Genomic DNA, 13,484 nt, shown 5'->3' on the forward strand with positions numbered 1-13,484 from the left:
TTTGACTACTCTACATAATCACTAACTTTATTCGTAGGAAGAACGCGGAGAGGCAATATAAACTAAAGGGTACAATCCTAAAGGGGATGCATGAACAGAAAGAACTGGGGGTATACAAGATGTGCACAAATCATTGAAGGTGGCAGGGCAGGTTGATAAAACGGTTAAAAAAGCATATGGGATCCTGGGCTTTATAAATAGAGTCATAGAGTACAAAAGCATGGAAATGATGATGAACCTGTATAAAACATTGGTTTGGCCTCAACTGGAGTATTGTGTCCAATTCTGGGCATCGCACTTTAGGAAGGATGTGAAGGCCTTAGAGAGGGTGCAGAAAAGATTTACAAGAACGTTTCCAGATATGAGGGACTTCAGTTACATGGAGAGACAGGAGAAGTTTAGAGCAGAGAAAGTTGAGGGGAGATTTGATTGAGGGGTCTGGACAGGATACATATAGAGAGAAACTGTTCCCATTGGCAGAAGTTGTCAAGAACCAGAGGACATAGATTTAAGGTGATTGGCAAAAGAACCAAAGGTGACATGAGAAAATACTTTTTTTTAAAAACACAGCGAGTGGTTAGGATCTGGAATGCGCTGCCTGAGAGGGTGGTGGAGGCAGACTCAATCGTGGCTTTCAAAAATGAATTGGATAAGGACTGGAAGGAAAAAAAAAAATGCAGGGCTATGGGGAAAGGGCAGGGGAGTGGGACTGGCTGAAGTGCTCTTGCAGAGAGCCGGCACGGGCTTGACGGGCTGAATGGCCTCCTTCTGTGCTGTAACCATTCTATGATTCTATTCTCTGAGATATGTTAGCCACACTTTAATCGTGCCTCAAGAGCTATCCTTAAAGCTACTGGCTCCAGTGACGGCACTGGCCCCACTCCTGCCCATCCCATCTGTCCCTCTCCCAGTCACTGCTTCTGAATGGCATCTCTGACCTGCTCCCCTCCTGTGAGCGTGTGTCACGTCCTTGGCTAGCACTTGTGGCCTCCCTGGGCCCTTGCTTCAGAGTGTGCCCAGCCTCACACCCGAGCATCTGCTGATTCCCACCCCTACCCCTCCTCCCCAAAACCCCATTTCCCCACCCCAGCAGTAAATCCCGTGCCCCCCCCACCCCAACACCCCAACACTCCAACACACCAGCTCCAGTGCGGCTAGATCCCCAAGTGTCCCCACACTCCAGACCCTACGACGGTATTCCCTTACTCTCTTCCCAATGCTCCCATTCCCCAGACTCGAGTGCTGCATTTGTAGCTCCCAACCTCAAAAACCCCTGGTCACCAGCTCCCTTCCCACCACAGTGCTACCAGAACCTCGCACCTCATTGTGTGTTTCCGTAGTCCACATCATAGCGCCTCCACCCCAAACAACTATTTGCACAGCCCAATTCCAACATCACAAAAAAGAGCTGCAATATGCCATTCTCTCGCCTGGCCTGATCCTTATTCCTTTCAGTAAGCTCTGCATCTCTGACACACACACACACACCTTTTCAGTGCAAGAACGTGTGTGACAGCCATATAGAAGAGAGGAGAAAAAAGGGAACAGAAGCTGGAGAGCGAGAGCGAGAGACAGTGAGAATGTTTAATATAAATTAAAATAAAATTAGCTGCTTGGGCCCTAAGCTCTGGAATTCCCTCCCTAAACCTCTCCGCCTCTCTTTCCTCCTTAAAATCTACCTCTTTGACCAAGCTTTTGGTAATGTGCCGTAATTTCTTCTTATATGGCTCGGTGTCAAATTTATCTGTTTTGTCTTATAACACTACTGTGAAGTGCCTAGGGACTTTTTACTACATTAAAGGCGCTATATAAATTAAAGTTGTTGTTGATGTTGAAAAAATGAATGGAAGAAATATTCTGAGTGCCAAAGGATATGATGAATCTCAGAAATAACTGAGGAATTGCAGTCTCAAAAGCCTGGGTGAGCTCACTGACAGCGAGCAATGGTCTGTAACTGGGCAGATAATGCTGCTTTTCTGGGCCGGGCCACCGCATACTACTCCCGCGAATGGCCCCAGCCTGCTGATGGTCTTGCAGGCCGGGAGCGTGCCAATTGCTGCGTGCTAGGACATGGCTCACCCAAGGCCATCAGCAGGCCGGGGCCATTAGTGGGAGCAACATGCTGTGGTATACCACTGCAGGGAGCAGCGCGTGCTACTGCAGGAGAGCATCAGCTGCGAGGAGGACGACTGGATTTGACGATGCCCAAATCCAGGTCAGTGATTGCAGTGCGGGCAGGTACAGCAGGAATGGAGAGGTTGGGGCGAAGGAGCAGCAAGAGTTTGTAGAGGGAAGTGATTGGGGCCCAGGAGAGGCGAGGGTTCGGGTCCCAGAAGAGGCGAGGGCCCAGGGGCAGCACGGGCCCAGCCCACACTGCGATATGTGCGCGCACGAGGTCCGTGCAGCAGAGCTGGTCTCTAGTCGTCTTGGTTAATCCTTGCCACTGGACCAAGACCTAGCTCTGTCGAGCCCGTGTGGTGGCTGGTGTGCAACGGCCACCACACCTTAAAAAAATCCACGCACAGGCATCTTCCACCCTTCAACATGTAGTTCGGGACCTGGAATATTAGGTCCTTTATTGAAACACCTGTGAACTCATCCCTTTTCGGCGTGGAAGCAAGTCATCCTCGTTTCGAGGGACTGCCTATGATGATGATGATAAATGCTGCTTTTCTGTACACACCACGACACCACTTCCTGTCAACTGGTTAGAGCAAGACCGCTTGAAGTCACGATGGTGGAGGAAAGCCACAATGTGACAGTTTTACCATCGCACCCAAGGCAAGCGAAGATGAGAAGCCCTGTACGGGAAAACTAGGTTAAAAATGTAATCACATTAATAAATTAACTTCGATGGTCGATACTTACTCATCAGGACGAGGACCATAAGCAACGCTGGAACATATCCTCCAACCCTGTTTACAGAAGGAGGTTTATAAAACCAATTATTACTCAATGACAGTGACCAAAATGCTATTATCAGTCAGCACAATGAACCTATAGCGAAGCGTATGAAGTGGTAAGAGGCAAATTAAACCAGTAACAAGCAAAATAAACCAACAACACGTGTGATAAATTAGCAGTGAGATTCATGAGCTAACAGTGAGTGTAATAACCAAGCAGATAAACTGAGCTAACTTAATTAGTTAGTAGTGACTATAATGTACCAGCAGTGGGAACAATAAAAGAAATGACTTGCATTTATATAGCGTCTTTCACAACCATCGGACATCTCAAAGCGCTTTACAGCCAATGGAGTACTTTTGGAGTGTAGTCACTGTTGTGATGTGGGAAATGTGGCAGCCAATTTGCGCACAGCAAGCTCCCACAAACAGCAATGTGATAATCTGATTGTTGATTGAGAGAGAACTCCCTTGCTCTTCTGCAAAATAGTGCCATGGGATCTTTTACGTCCACCTGAGAGAGCAGGTTTTAACATTGCATCCAAAAGACAGCACCTACGACAGTGCAGCGCTCCCTCAGCACTGCACTGGAGTGTCAATCTAGAATTTTGTGCTCCAGTCCCTGGAGTGGAACTTGCACCCACAACCTTCTAACTCAGGCGCGAAGGTGCCATCACTGAACCACAGGCTTACACACATTTTAGCCTTAATTCTATGCTTTTGTAATCTATGGCACCATTAATAAAACCTAGGATCAAAGATTTTTTTTTTTGAATAGCTTTATCAACCTTTCAAAGATTTGTGTATCTCACCTCAACACACACTGTTCATCAACTCCTTTTAACGTTATATCATTTGGTGTCTATGTCCTCTCCTTACTCATCCTTCCAAAATATATCATCCCACATTTCACAAGACATTAAACCGAGGCCCCGTCTACTCTCTCAGGTGGATGTAAAAGATCCCACGGCACTATTTCGAAGAGCAGGGGAGTTATCCCCGGTGTCCTGGCCAATATTTATCCCTCAAATCAACATAACAAAAAACAGATTTTCAGGTCATTATCACATTGCTGTGTGTGGGAGCTTGCTTGTGCGCAAATTGGCTGCCCCGTTTCCTGCATTACAACAGTGACTACACTCCAAAAGTACTTCATTGTCTGTAAAGCGCTTTGAGATGTCTGGTGGTTGTGAAAGGCACTATATAAATGCAAGTCTTTCTTTCTTTCTTTCCTACCTAAGGTGTGATGCCCAGAACTGAACATAGTACTCCAGGTGTGGTCTAATTAGAGCTTTGTATAGCTGCAGCATAACTTCTACACCCTTTGTATTCTAGTCCTCCAGATATAAAGGCCAGCATTAGATTAGCCTTTTTGATCATTTTTTGTACCTGTCCATACATTTTAAAGATCCAAGTACCTGGACTTCCAACTCTCTTTAATTAAATAAATCTGGATTAAAAAGCTAGTATCGGTAATGGTGACATGACAACAGATTGTGGTAAAACCCCATCTAGCTCACTAATGTCCTTTAGGGAAGGAAAGCCGGTCTGGCCTGTACGTGACTCCAGATCCACAGCAATGTGGTGACTCTCACATGGCCTCTGAAGTGGCCTCAAGCCACTCAGTCATACCAAACCGCTACAAAAAAGCAGCTGTTGAAGAAGGCAGCTCACAACCACCTTCTTGAGGGCAATTAGGGATGGGCCTTTGTTGCACAATCATTAATGTGGCCACACAGAACATTCAGAGCAGTGTGCCAGTGGGCGATTGCCAGCTTTGGTTCTCTTCACTTACAGACTTGGTGCTTTGTGTGTTTTTGTTGCTATCTTATTTCCTTGTGCTGCTATTTGTGCCGTGTGTTGGCCCCGTTGTGTTTGTGTAGCAGCAAGAGAATGTGCAGCAAGAAATGTGAGAGAGCGAGAGCAGCTGAAAGGATGGTGATTGATGAAGGGCAGTGTGAGTGTGTGGAGCTGTGGCGGCAGCAAAAGCCTACTGCACCTGGTATTCCCAGGCAGTCTCCCATCCAAGTACTAACCAGGCCTGACTCTGCTTAGCTTCCGAGATCAGACGAGATCGGGCGCTTTCAGACTAGTATGGCCGTAGGCATTTGCTGTTCAACTTTCTCTTTCCTTAAAGGCACACATTCTCGTTGCTCAATCATTAACCTATATATAATTCATACATTTTGGTTGAAGGATAAATGTTGGTATGAATCCCTGATTTCCTTCACTCCATCATTGGTGGCTGTGCCTTCAGCGGCCCAGGCCCTTAACATTGCAATTCTCTCTGCCTCTCACTCCTCCTTTGACTCTACTTAAAACCTATCTCTTTGACTCACTTTATGTGGCTCGGTGTCAAACTTTGTCTGATAAACTTCTGTGAAGCGCCTTGGGACATTTGACCACGTTAAATGCACTATATAAATTCAAGTTCTTGTTGTTTCCCTCTCTGCCAATGCTGTCTGGCCTGCTGAGGGTATTCCAGCATTTTCTGTTTTTTAAAAAAATGAAACCTTCACTAACAGACTTTTGAAAGTGGGGCAAGAGACGGGGGAGGGGCAAAATTGCCCCCTGACAAAGTAGACGCACCTACCATTTGTGAAGATTTTTTTTGGGGAGGGGGCGGAGAGTAGAACGATATTCAGGACTTGGAAAAAAAATGTAATCTGTGGGCGGTGATCGGGTCGGAAGTGTGTGTGTGGAGCAGTTCGGATGTCCCTTGGGAGTCATTAGCACCACACTGGTGATGTGACAATGTACCCTCTCCTTCAGTTATAGCGGAGGGCTGCTGCGAACTCTGCAGCCACTTTAGTGGCGCCCGCTGGGCCACCAGGGTCTTGGTCAGGCCAGTTGCCCAGTACCCAAGAGGGCATTGCCGGGCTAACTGTTGGCGGCCCGGCCGAACCCATGGACGCCATTGTCGGACGACAGTTAAAATAAAATGGCGTCTGCGGCAGTGCGCCCTCCTCTTAAAGGGCAGACGCACAGCCCAGACACAAGCTGTCGGCGGTGTCATGTATTCAACCAGCATTGTAACCCGTGTATAATCTGACCTAAGTTGTACACCGTGAGAACAATGACCACAAGGTGGTGAACTTGTGGGAGACACTCCTAACCTGGACCTTCAGAGATAAGAGGGGAAGCTCCACCCACTTCCATCACTTGAGTGCTAAGGAATAAAGGACAGGTCACAGACTGACCTTCTCTCAAGCATGGGCCTCGTGTGCATTTATACTGTACAGTAAGGACGTATCAGGCGGCACTGACAGGCGTCGCTGGTACTCCCGCGGCACAATTTCCCGCGTGGGGGCAGAAAGGGTATAGTCGCCGCTCAGAAAGGGTTCAGCACGCGCCCAACAGGGTGGCAACACGGGCAGTGCGGAAACCCGTTTCCACCACTTCTGATCTGGGGGGACAATTTAGGAACGGAAGGCCCATCCGTCTGCTCCCAGTCGGTGAGCCCTATCCGCTCCATTGCCGCCTCTTAAGAGACGATAATGGGCATTAATGAGGGCGGCAATTTTGGCCCCACAGTCTTTGGGCTGCTACCTGTGAATACAGAGCGGTTTTATTTTGGGGTGGGGAGGACCAGCAGCTTAAGCTGGCCAGAAGCAGCAGACCACACCTCCCCCACATGCAAACATCTGCAGGTGCAGCTTACCTGTGCAGGTCTCTGCCTGGCTGAATTCCTCTGGGCTTGTGTGCCGATGCCTTTAACTTCCAGGTCCATTTAAAATGCTGCAACAACAACAACACTGAAGTTAACAGGAATCTTTTGTTGTTGAAGTCTAAACTGTGCATCGGAAAGCGACGAGGGCCGCACTGTGAGGTGGGCGAGCGGTGCTGTATATATTATATATATGTGCAGGTGATGCTGTATATGTTATATATATTATACACACACACACACACACCTGGAGCAGTTACCTGTGAGCCCACCTGGCCCCGGCCTCACCTGTTCCCCCCCCGGCCCACAGCCTCACCTATTCCCCAGACACCCGGCCTCCCCCCCGGCCCACAGCCTCACCTGTTCCCCTGACCCCCAGCCTCACCTGTTCCCTCCCCTCTTCCCCCCCCCCCCCCGCCCACAGCCTCACCTGTTCCCCCGACCCCCGGCCCACAGCCTCACCTGTTCCCCTCCCCCCCCCCGGCCCACAGCCTCACCTGACCTCCCCCCCGGCCTCACCTGTTCCCCTCCCCCCTTGCCCACAGCCTCACCTGTTCCCCTCCCCCCTTGCCCACAGCCTCACCTGTTCCCCTCCCCCCCGGCCCACAGCCTCACCTGTTCCCCTCCCCCCTTGCCCACAGCCTCACCTGTTCCCCTCCCCCCCGGCCCACAGCCTCACCTGTTCCCCTCCCCCCCGGCCCACAGCCTCACCTGTTCCCCTCCCCCCCCCGGCCCACAGCCTCACCCTGTTCCCCTCCCCCCTTGCCCACAGCCTCACCTGTTCCCCTCCCCCCTTGCCCACAGCCTCACCTGTTCCCCTCCCCCCCGGCCCACAGCCTCACCTGTTCCCCTCCCCCCCGGCCCACAGCCTCACCTGTTCCCCTCCCCCCCGGCCCACAGCCTCACCTGTTCCCCTCCCCCCCGGCCCACAGCCTCACCTGTTCCCCTCCCCAACCTCCCGGCCCACAGCCTCACCTGTTCCCCTCCCCCCTTGCCCGCAGCCTCACCTGTTCCCCTCCCCCCCGGCCCACAGCCTCACCTGTTCCCCTCCCCCCCGGCCCACAGCCTCACCTGTTCCCCTCCCCCCCGGCCCACAGCCTCACCTGTTCCCCTCCCCAACCCCCCGGCCCACAGCCTCACCTGTTCCCCTCCCCAACCCCCCGGCCCACGGCCTCACCTGTTCCCCTCCCCCCCGGCCCACAGCCTCACCTGTTCCCCTCCCCCCTTGCCCACAGCCTCACCTGTTCCCCTCCCCCCTTGCCCACAGCCTCACCTGTTCCCCTCCCCCCCGGCCCACAGCCTCACCTGTTCCCCTCCCCCCCGGTCCACAGCCTCACCTGTTCCCCTCCCCCCCGGCCCACAGCCTCACCTGTTCCCCTCCCCCCCCGGCCCACAGCCTCACCTGTTCCCCTCCCCAACCCCCCGGCCCACAGCCTCACCTGTTCCCCTCCCCAACCCCCTGGCCCACAGCCTCACCTGTTCCCCTCCCCCCCGGCCCACAGCCTCACCTGTTCCCCTCCCCCCTTGCCCACAGCCTCACCTGTTCCCCTCCCCCCCCGGCCCACAGCCTCACCTGTTCCCCTCCCCAACCCCCCGGCCCACAGCCTCACCTGTTCCCCTCCCCAACCCCCCGGCCCACGGCCTCACCTGTTCCCCTCCCCCCCGGCCCACAGCCTCACCTGTTCCCCTCCCCCCTTGCCCACAGCCTCACCTGTTCCCCTCCCCCCTTGCCCACAGCCTCACCTGTTCCCCTCCCCCCCGGCCCACAGCCTCACCTGTTCCCCTCCCCCCCGGTCCACAGCCTCACCTGTTCCCCTCCCCCCCGGCCCACAGCCTCACCTGTTCCCCTCCCCCCCCGGCCCACAGCCTCACCTGTTCCCCTCCCCAACCCCCCGGCCCACAGCCTCACCTGTTCCCCTCCCCAACCCCCTGGCCCACAGCCTCACCTGTTCCCCTCCCCCCCGGCCCACAGCCTCACCTGTTCCCCTCCCCCCTTGCCCACAGCCTCACCTGTTCCCCTCCCCCCCCGGCCCACAGCCTCACCTGTTCCCCTCCCCCCCCCGGCCCACAGCCTCACCTGTTCCCCTCCCCCCCCCGGCCCACAGCCTCACCTGTTCCCCTCCCCCCCGGCCCACAGCCTCACCTGTTCCCCTCCCCCCCTGCCCACAGCCTCACCTGTTCCCCTCCCCCCTTGCCCACAGCCTCACCTGTTCCCCTCCCCCCCGGCCCACAGCCTCACCTGTTCCCCTCCCCCCTTGCCCACAGCCTCACCTGTTCCCCTCCCCCCCCGGCCCACAGCCTCACCTGTTCCCCTCCCCCCCCCGGCCCACAGCCTCACCTGTTCCCCTCCCCCCCGGCCCACAGCCTCACCTGTTCCCCTCCCCCCCTGCCCACAGCCTCACCTGTTCCCCTCCCCCCCGGCCCACAGCCTCACCTGTTTCCCCCCCGGCCCACAGCCTCACCTGTTCCCCTCCCCCCCCCGGCCCACAGCCTCACCTGTTCCCCTCCCCCCCCCGGCCCACAGCCTCACCTGTTCCCCTCCCCCCTTGCCCACAGCCTCACCTGTTCCCCTCCCCCCCGGCCCACAGCCTCACCTGTTCCCCTCCCCCCTTGCCCACAGCCTCACCTGTTCCCCTCCCCCCCGGCCCACAGCCTCACCTGTTCCCCTCCCCCCTTGCCCACAGCCTCACCTGTTCCCCTCCCCCCCTGCCCACAGCCTCACCTGTTCCCCTCCCCCCCGGCCCACAGCCTCACCTGTTCCCCCCCGGCCCACAGCCTCACCTGTTCCCCTCCCCCCCCCGGCCCACAGCCTCACCTGTTCCCCTCCCCCCCCCGGCCCACAGCCTCACCTGTTCCCCTCCCCCCCTGCCCACAGCCTCACCTGTTCCCCTCCCCCCCGGCCCACAGCCTCACCTGTTCCCCTCCCCCCCCCCGGCCCACAGCCTCACCTGTTCCCCTCCCCCCCCCCGGCCCACAGCCTCACCTGTTCCCCTCCCCCCCCCCCCCGGCCCACAGCCTCACCTGTTCCCCTCCCCCCCGGCCCACAGCCTCACCTGTTCCCCTCCCCAACCCCCCGGCCTTACCTGTCCGCCTCTTCCCTCGGCCGCCCCCGCGTCAATCACCGCGCGTTGTCATGGCGACCGCCAGCGTCTCAGCGCCCATGCGCACCGTGCGGCTGGGAGCAATGGTATCCCCCCCTCCCTGCTGCAGCCTCTCATGCACTGGCAGCATCCTCATTGAAACCTGCTGCACCCTCTCTTAACAGGATATTCTACTTGCAACCTTATAATAGAATTAATTCCAATCTGTGTGGCTTGTAATGCAGGGCCAGCCAGGTCCCACAACTCTTTTTGGGGAGTACAAATAAACATTAGGTCAAGTGACCCCCGATCTGGGGGACACTCCAGACAAGCCAGGTCCCACACACAGCAAGAATTGTGATCATCTGTTTCTGTGATATTAATTGAGGGAGAACTCCCCTGCTTAGTGTCGTTTTAGAACGAAAGACTTGCATTTATATAGCACCGTTCACAATCACAGCAATGAAATACTTTTTGAAGTGTAGTCACTGTTGTAATGTAGGAAACGCGGCAGCCAAGCACATAAGAACATAAGGCCCCTCGAGCCTGCTCCACCATTTAATACGATCATGGCTGATCCGATCATGGACTCGGGTCCACTTCCCTGCCCACTCCCCATAACCCCTTAATCCCTTATCAGTTAAGAAACTGACTATCTCTGTCTTAAATGTTTTCAATATCCCAGCTTCCACAGCTCTCTGGGGCAGCGAAAAGGGAATAGAATAATATGCTGAAAGGCTCAGATGAGGCGGATGCAATGGGAGGAGACTCGTGCAGAGTATAAGCATTAGTTGTGCCGAATGGTCTGTTTCTGTGCTATATATTCTATCATTGTATAAAAGATGAGAAATAAGAAGACTCGCATCCTTCATAAATATGAGCACATCCAAAACTCTGCATGTCCATAATCCTAACTCGCACCAAGTCCAGTTCATCCAACACCCCTATACTCACTGACCTACTTTGGCTCCTGGTCTGACAAACACCTCATTTAAAAAACTCTCATCCTTTGTCTTCAAATCCATCCATAGCCTCAGCATTTCCTATCTCTGTAACCTTCTCCAGCCCTCCGAGATCTCTGCTCTCCATAATTCTGGCCTCTTGTCCATCCCTGATTTTCATCGCTCCACCATTTTCAGCCGTGCCTTCAGCTGTCAAGGCGCTGAGCACTGGAGTTCCCTTCCTAAACCTCGCCGGCTCTCTCTCCTCCTTTAAGATGCTCCTTAAAACCTATCTCTTTGACCAGGCCTTTGGTCATCTGTTCTAAAATCTCATGTTGCTCGGTGTCAAATTTTGTTTGATAATCGCCCCTGTGAAGTGCCTTGGAATGTTTTACTATGTTAAAGGCGCTATATAAATGCAAGTTGTTCTTGACCTAGGATGTGGAAAGAATGGTGCGAGAAATTTGCTGGGGAAAGGGGAGATTATCCACTTTGGCATTCCTGACAATAGACAGGGGGCACATACAGGGCAATTGCCCACTCCCACTCTGTTAGTTTCTATTAACAATTTTTTGACTTATTTCCAGTTCTGATGAAAGATCCATATTGAAACTATTAACTTGGAACATAAGAATTAGGAGCCGGAGTAGGCCATACGGCCATTAAAATCTAACTCTGCATGCATATATATATTCCCATGTTTAAATTTATAATGGCAACTGCCTATGTGTCAGCCAGTTGCTCAGTAAGTAGCACCCCCGCCTCTGAGCCAAAGGGTTGTGAGTACACATTCCACTCCAGAGACTTGAGCACAATAAGCTAGGTTCATACTCCCAGACATCCCAAAGTACTTTATAGCCATTGAAGTACTTTTGAAGTGTAGACACTGTTATAATGTGGGAAATGCAGCAGCCATTTTGCACACAGCAAGCTCCCACAAACAGCAATGTGATAGTGAGCAGATAATGTCAGCTGTGGCTCAGTGCGTAGCACACTCGCCTCTGAGTCAGAAGGTTACGGTTTCATGTCCCACTCCAGGGACTTGAGCACATAAATCTACGTTGACAATCCAGTGGAGTGTTGAGGGAGGGCTGCACTATCAGAGGTGCCGTCTTTCAGATGAGACGTTAAACCGAGGCCCTGTTGCTCCCTCGTAAAAGATCCCAAGGCACTATTTCAAAGAAGAGCAGAGTTATCCCTGGTGTCCTGGCCAATATCTATCCCTCAATCAACATAACAAAAAGATTATCTAGTTATTATCACATTGCTGTTTGTGGGAGCTTGCTGTGCGCAAATTGGCTGCCGTGTTTCTTACAACAGTGACTACACTTCAAAAGTACTTCATTGGCTGTAAAGCGCTTTGAAATGTCCGATGGTCATGAAAGGTGCTATATAAATGCAAGTCTTTCTTTCTAGATGTTGATTGAGGGGTAAATATTGGCCTCAGGACATTGGAGAGAACTCTCCTGCTCTTCTTCGAAATAGTGCCATAGGATCTTTTACATCTGCCTGAGAGAGCAGACGGGGCCTCGGTTTAAAGTCGCATCCAAAACTACAGCGCTCCCTCAGCACCGCACTGGAGTTATTGCCTAATCAGGATACCAGCTGATGTTATCCTTTCTCCACACATGGTTCCAAACCTGTCTCTCTTCCGCACCTACATCTGGGCCAGGGTGTCCTTGGAGATGGAGCACGCGGTGTCCACCGGTACGCTCGCGGCCTTCCGCGAGAGGTGGGCGCCGGAGGGACTGGAGGGCATCGTCACCCCCGGCAACCAAATTTTAATTTGATTTTATGTTTTAAAGTTTAATTTGTTTTAAATGCCGGTGTTTTTAGTGTCCCCCTCCCCTTTTATAGGGGGCACTTGTAAATTATATGATTTTAATGCCCCCAAAAAAATCACATGGTTCCAAATGCTGTTTGAACATTTTCAGCTGACAACTTTTTTTTCAGTGAAATTTCTGAAATAGGAGCTTAAATATTTTTTTTCCCCCAAAAAGAACATTTCACAATAACATGATTACATTTATCCATTGAATTGTTGTTTTTTTTAATGTTTTTACTAAATTTTTTGCTTGAAGGCCTCAGCCTCTCCCAAAAGCCTGGGCGTGGATTTGACATTTTTGCTGTGAGATGCATTTGGATTGTGCAATCTCAGGCTGTGCAGTGTGCCTGTTAGGATATATCTGTACTGTTCAGTCAGTCGCACTGATATTTTTGTTTAGCTTGGAGCAGTTTCTGGTCAGGTGTTTTTCCAAAATGATTTGAAAAAAAGCTAGAAGGCAAATATCAGAAGGTTTAATTATCCAGGTATCATGTTATATTGTGTGTTTTCTTAAGCGCATGTGTTAAAAAAAAGTGTACTGATTGCACACCTGTTTCAACTTTTGCGTTCGATGAACTTCAGAAAGCAGATTAAACCAAGTGACTTTCCTCGTGCAGATGTTCAATTTTAAAAAAAGGTTGAATTTTGAAGCTGTGTCTTGTTTAGTTAAAAAAGATACATGCTCTAATTGCTTATTCAGACAGAAATTCTAATTGTAAATATTTATGAGACAGAGTGTCATTCCTCATTCTAATTTGATTTATTTTTCAAAATAAAGCTGAATTTTGAACGCAAACCAAACCTCAGAGGGAAACAGATAGGGAGGGAGGGTAGGAGGGAAACTCGTTAAGACAACCTCTCACCAACTGGCCTTCTGGGAAACAAGTCGGAGCATGGTAAGTGGATGGCGGGGCGGGGAGGGGTTCATCATCATAGGCGGTCCCTCGTATCCATGGAGGGTTAGGGGCAAGGTGAGGTTACAGGGGTCAATTGGGTAGTTCAAAGGGGAAATGGTTTTGGTCATGATGGCAGTGAAAAGAAAGCAGGGTATTGGGAAGATGAAGGGGT

At 52.2% G+C, this 13,484-nt stretch overlaps 1 protein-coding gene and 1 non-coding gene across 5 annotated transcripts in view; both read right to left on the bottom strand.

Annotated features, from left to right (window-relative positions):
* The window catches only part of caps2 (calcyphosine 2), a 191,183-nt gene extending 181,457 nt beyond the window's left edge, over window positions 1-9,726 (bottom strand). For all 4 annotated transcript variants that reach the window (XR_011596717.1, XR_011596718.1, XM_070900087.1 and 1 more), the window contains exons 1-3: window positions 9,654-9,726; window positions 6,565-6,641; window positions 2,869-2,915 (exon numbers count right to left, since the gene is read on the bottom strand). Coding sequence is in view for 2 of the 4 variants with exons in the window: in XM_070900087.1 (XP_070756188.1) it covers window positions 2,869-2,915; window positions 6,565-6,633 (116 nt within the window). In the remaining 2 variants the exon portion in view is untranslated. The remainder of the gene's footprint in view (window positions 1-2,868; window positions 2,916-6,564; window positions 6,642-9,653) is intronic.
* Window positions 4,891-5,009, bottom strand: LOC139225986 (5S ribosomal RNA). Its single transcript, XR_011587191.1, has one exon. It is a non-coding gene; the product is annotated as a 5S ribosomal RNA (ribosomal RNA).
* Window positions 9,727-13,484: the final 3,758 nt, after the last annotated feature.

Source organism: Pristiophorus japonicus, chromosome 15 (assembly GCF_044704955.1).
Source record: "Pristiophorus japonicus isolate sPriJap1 chromosome 15, sPriJap1.hap1, whole genome shotgun sequence".
Lineage (NCBI taxonomy): Eukaryota > Metazoa > Chordata > Chondrichthyes > Pristiophoridae > Pristiophorus > Pristiophorus japonicus.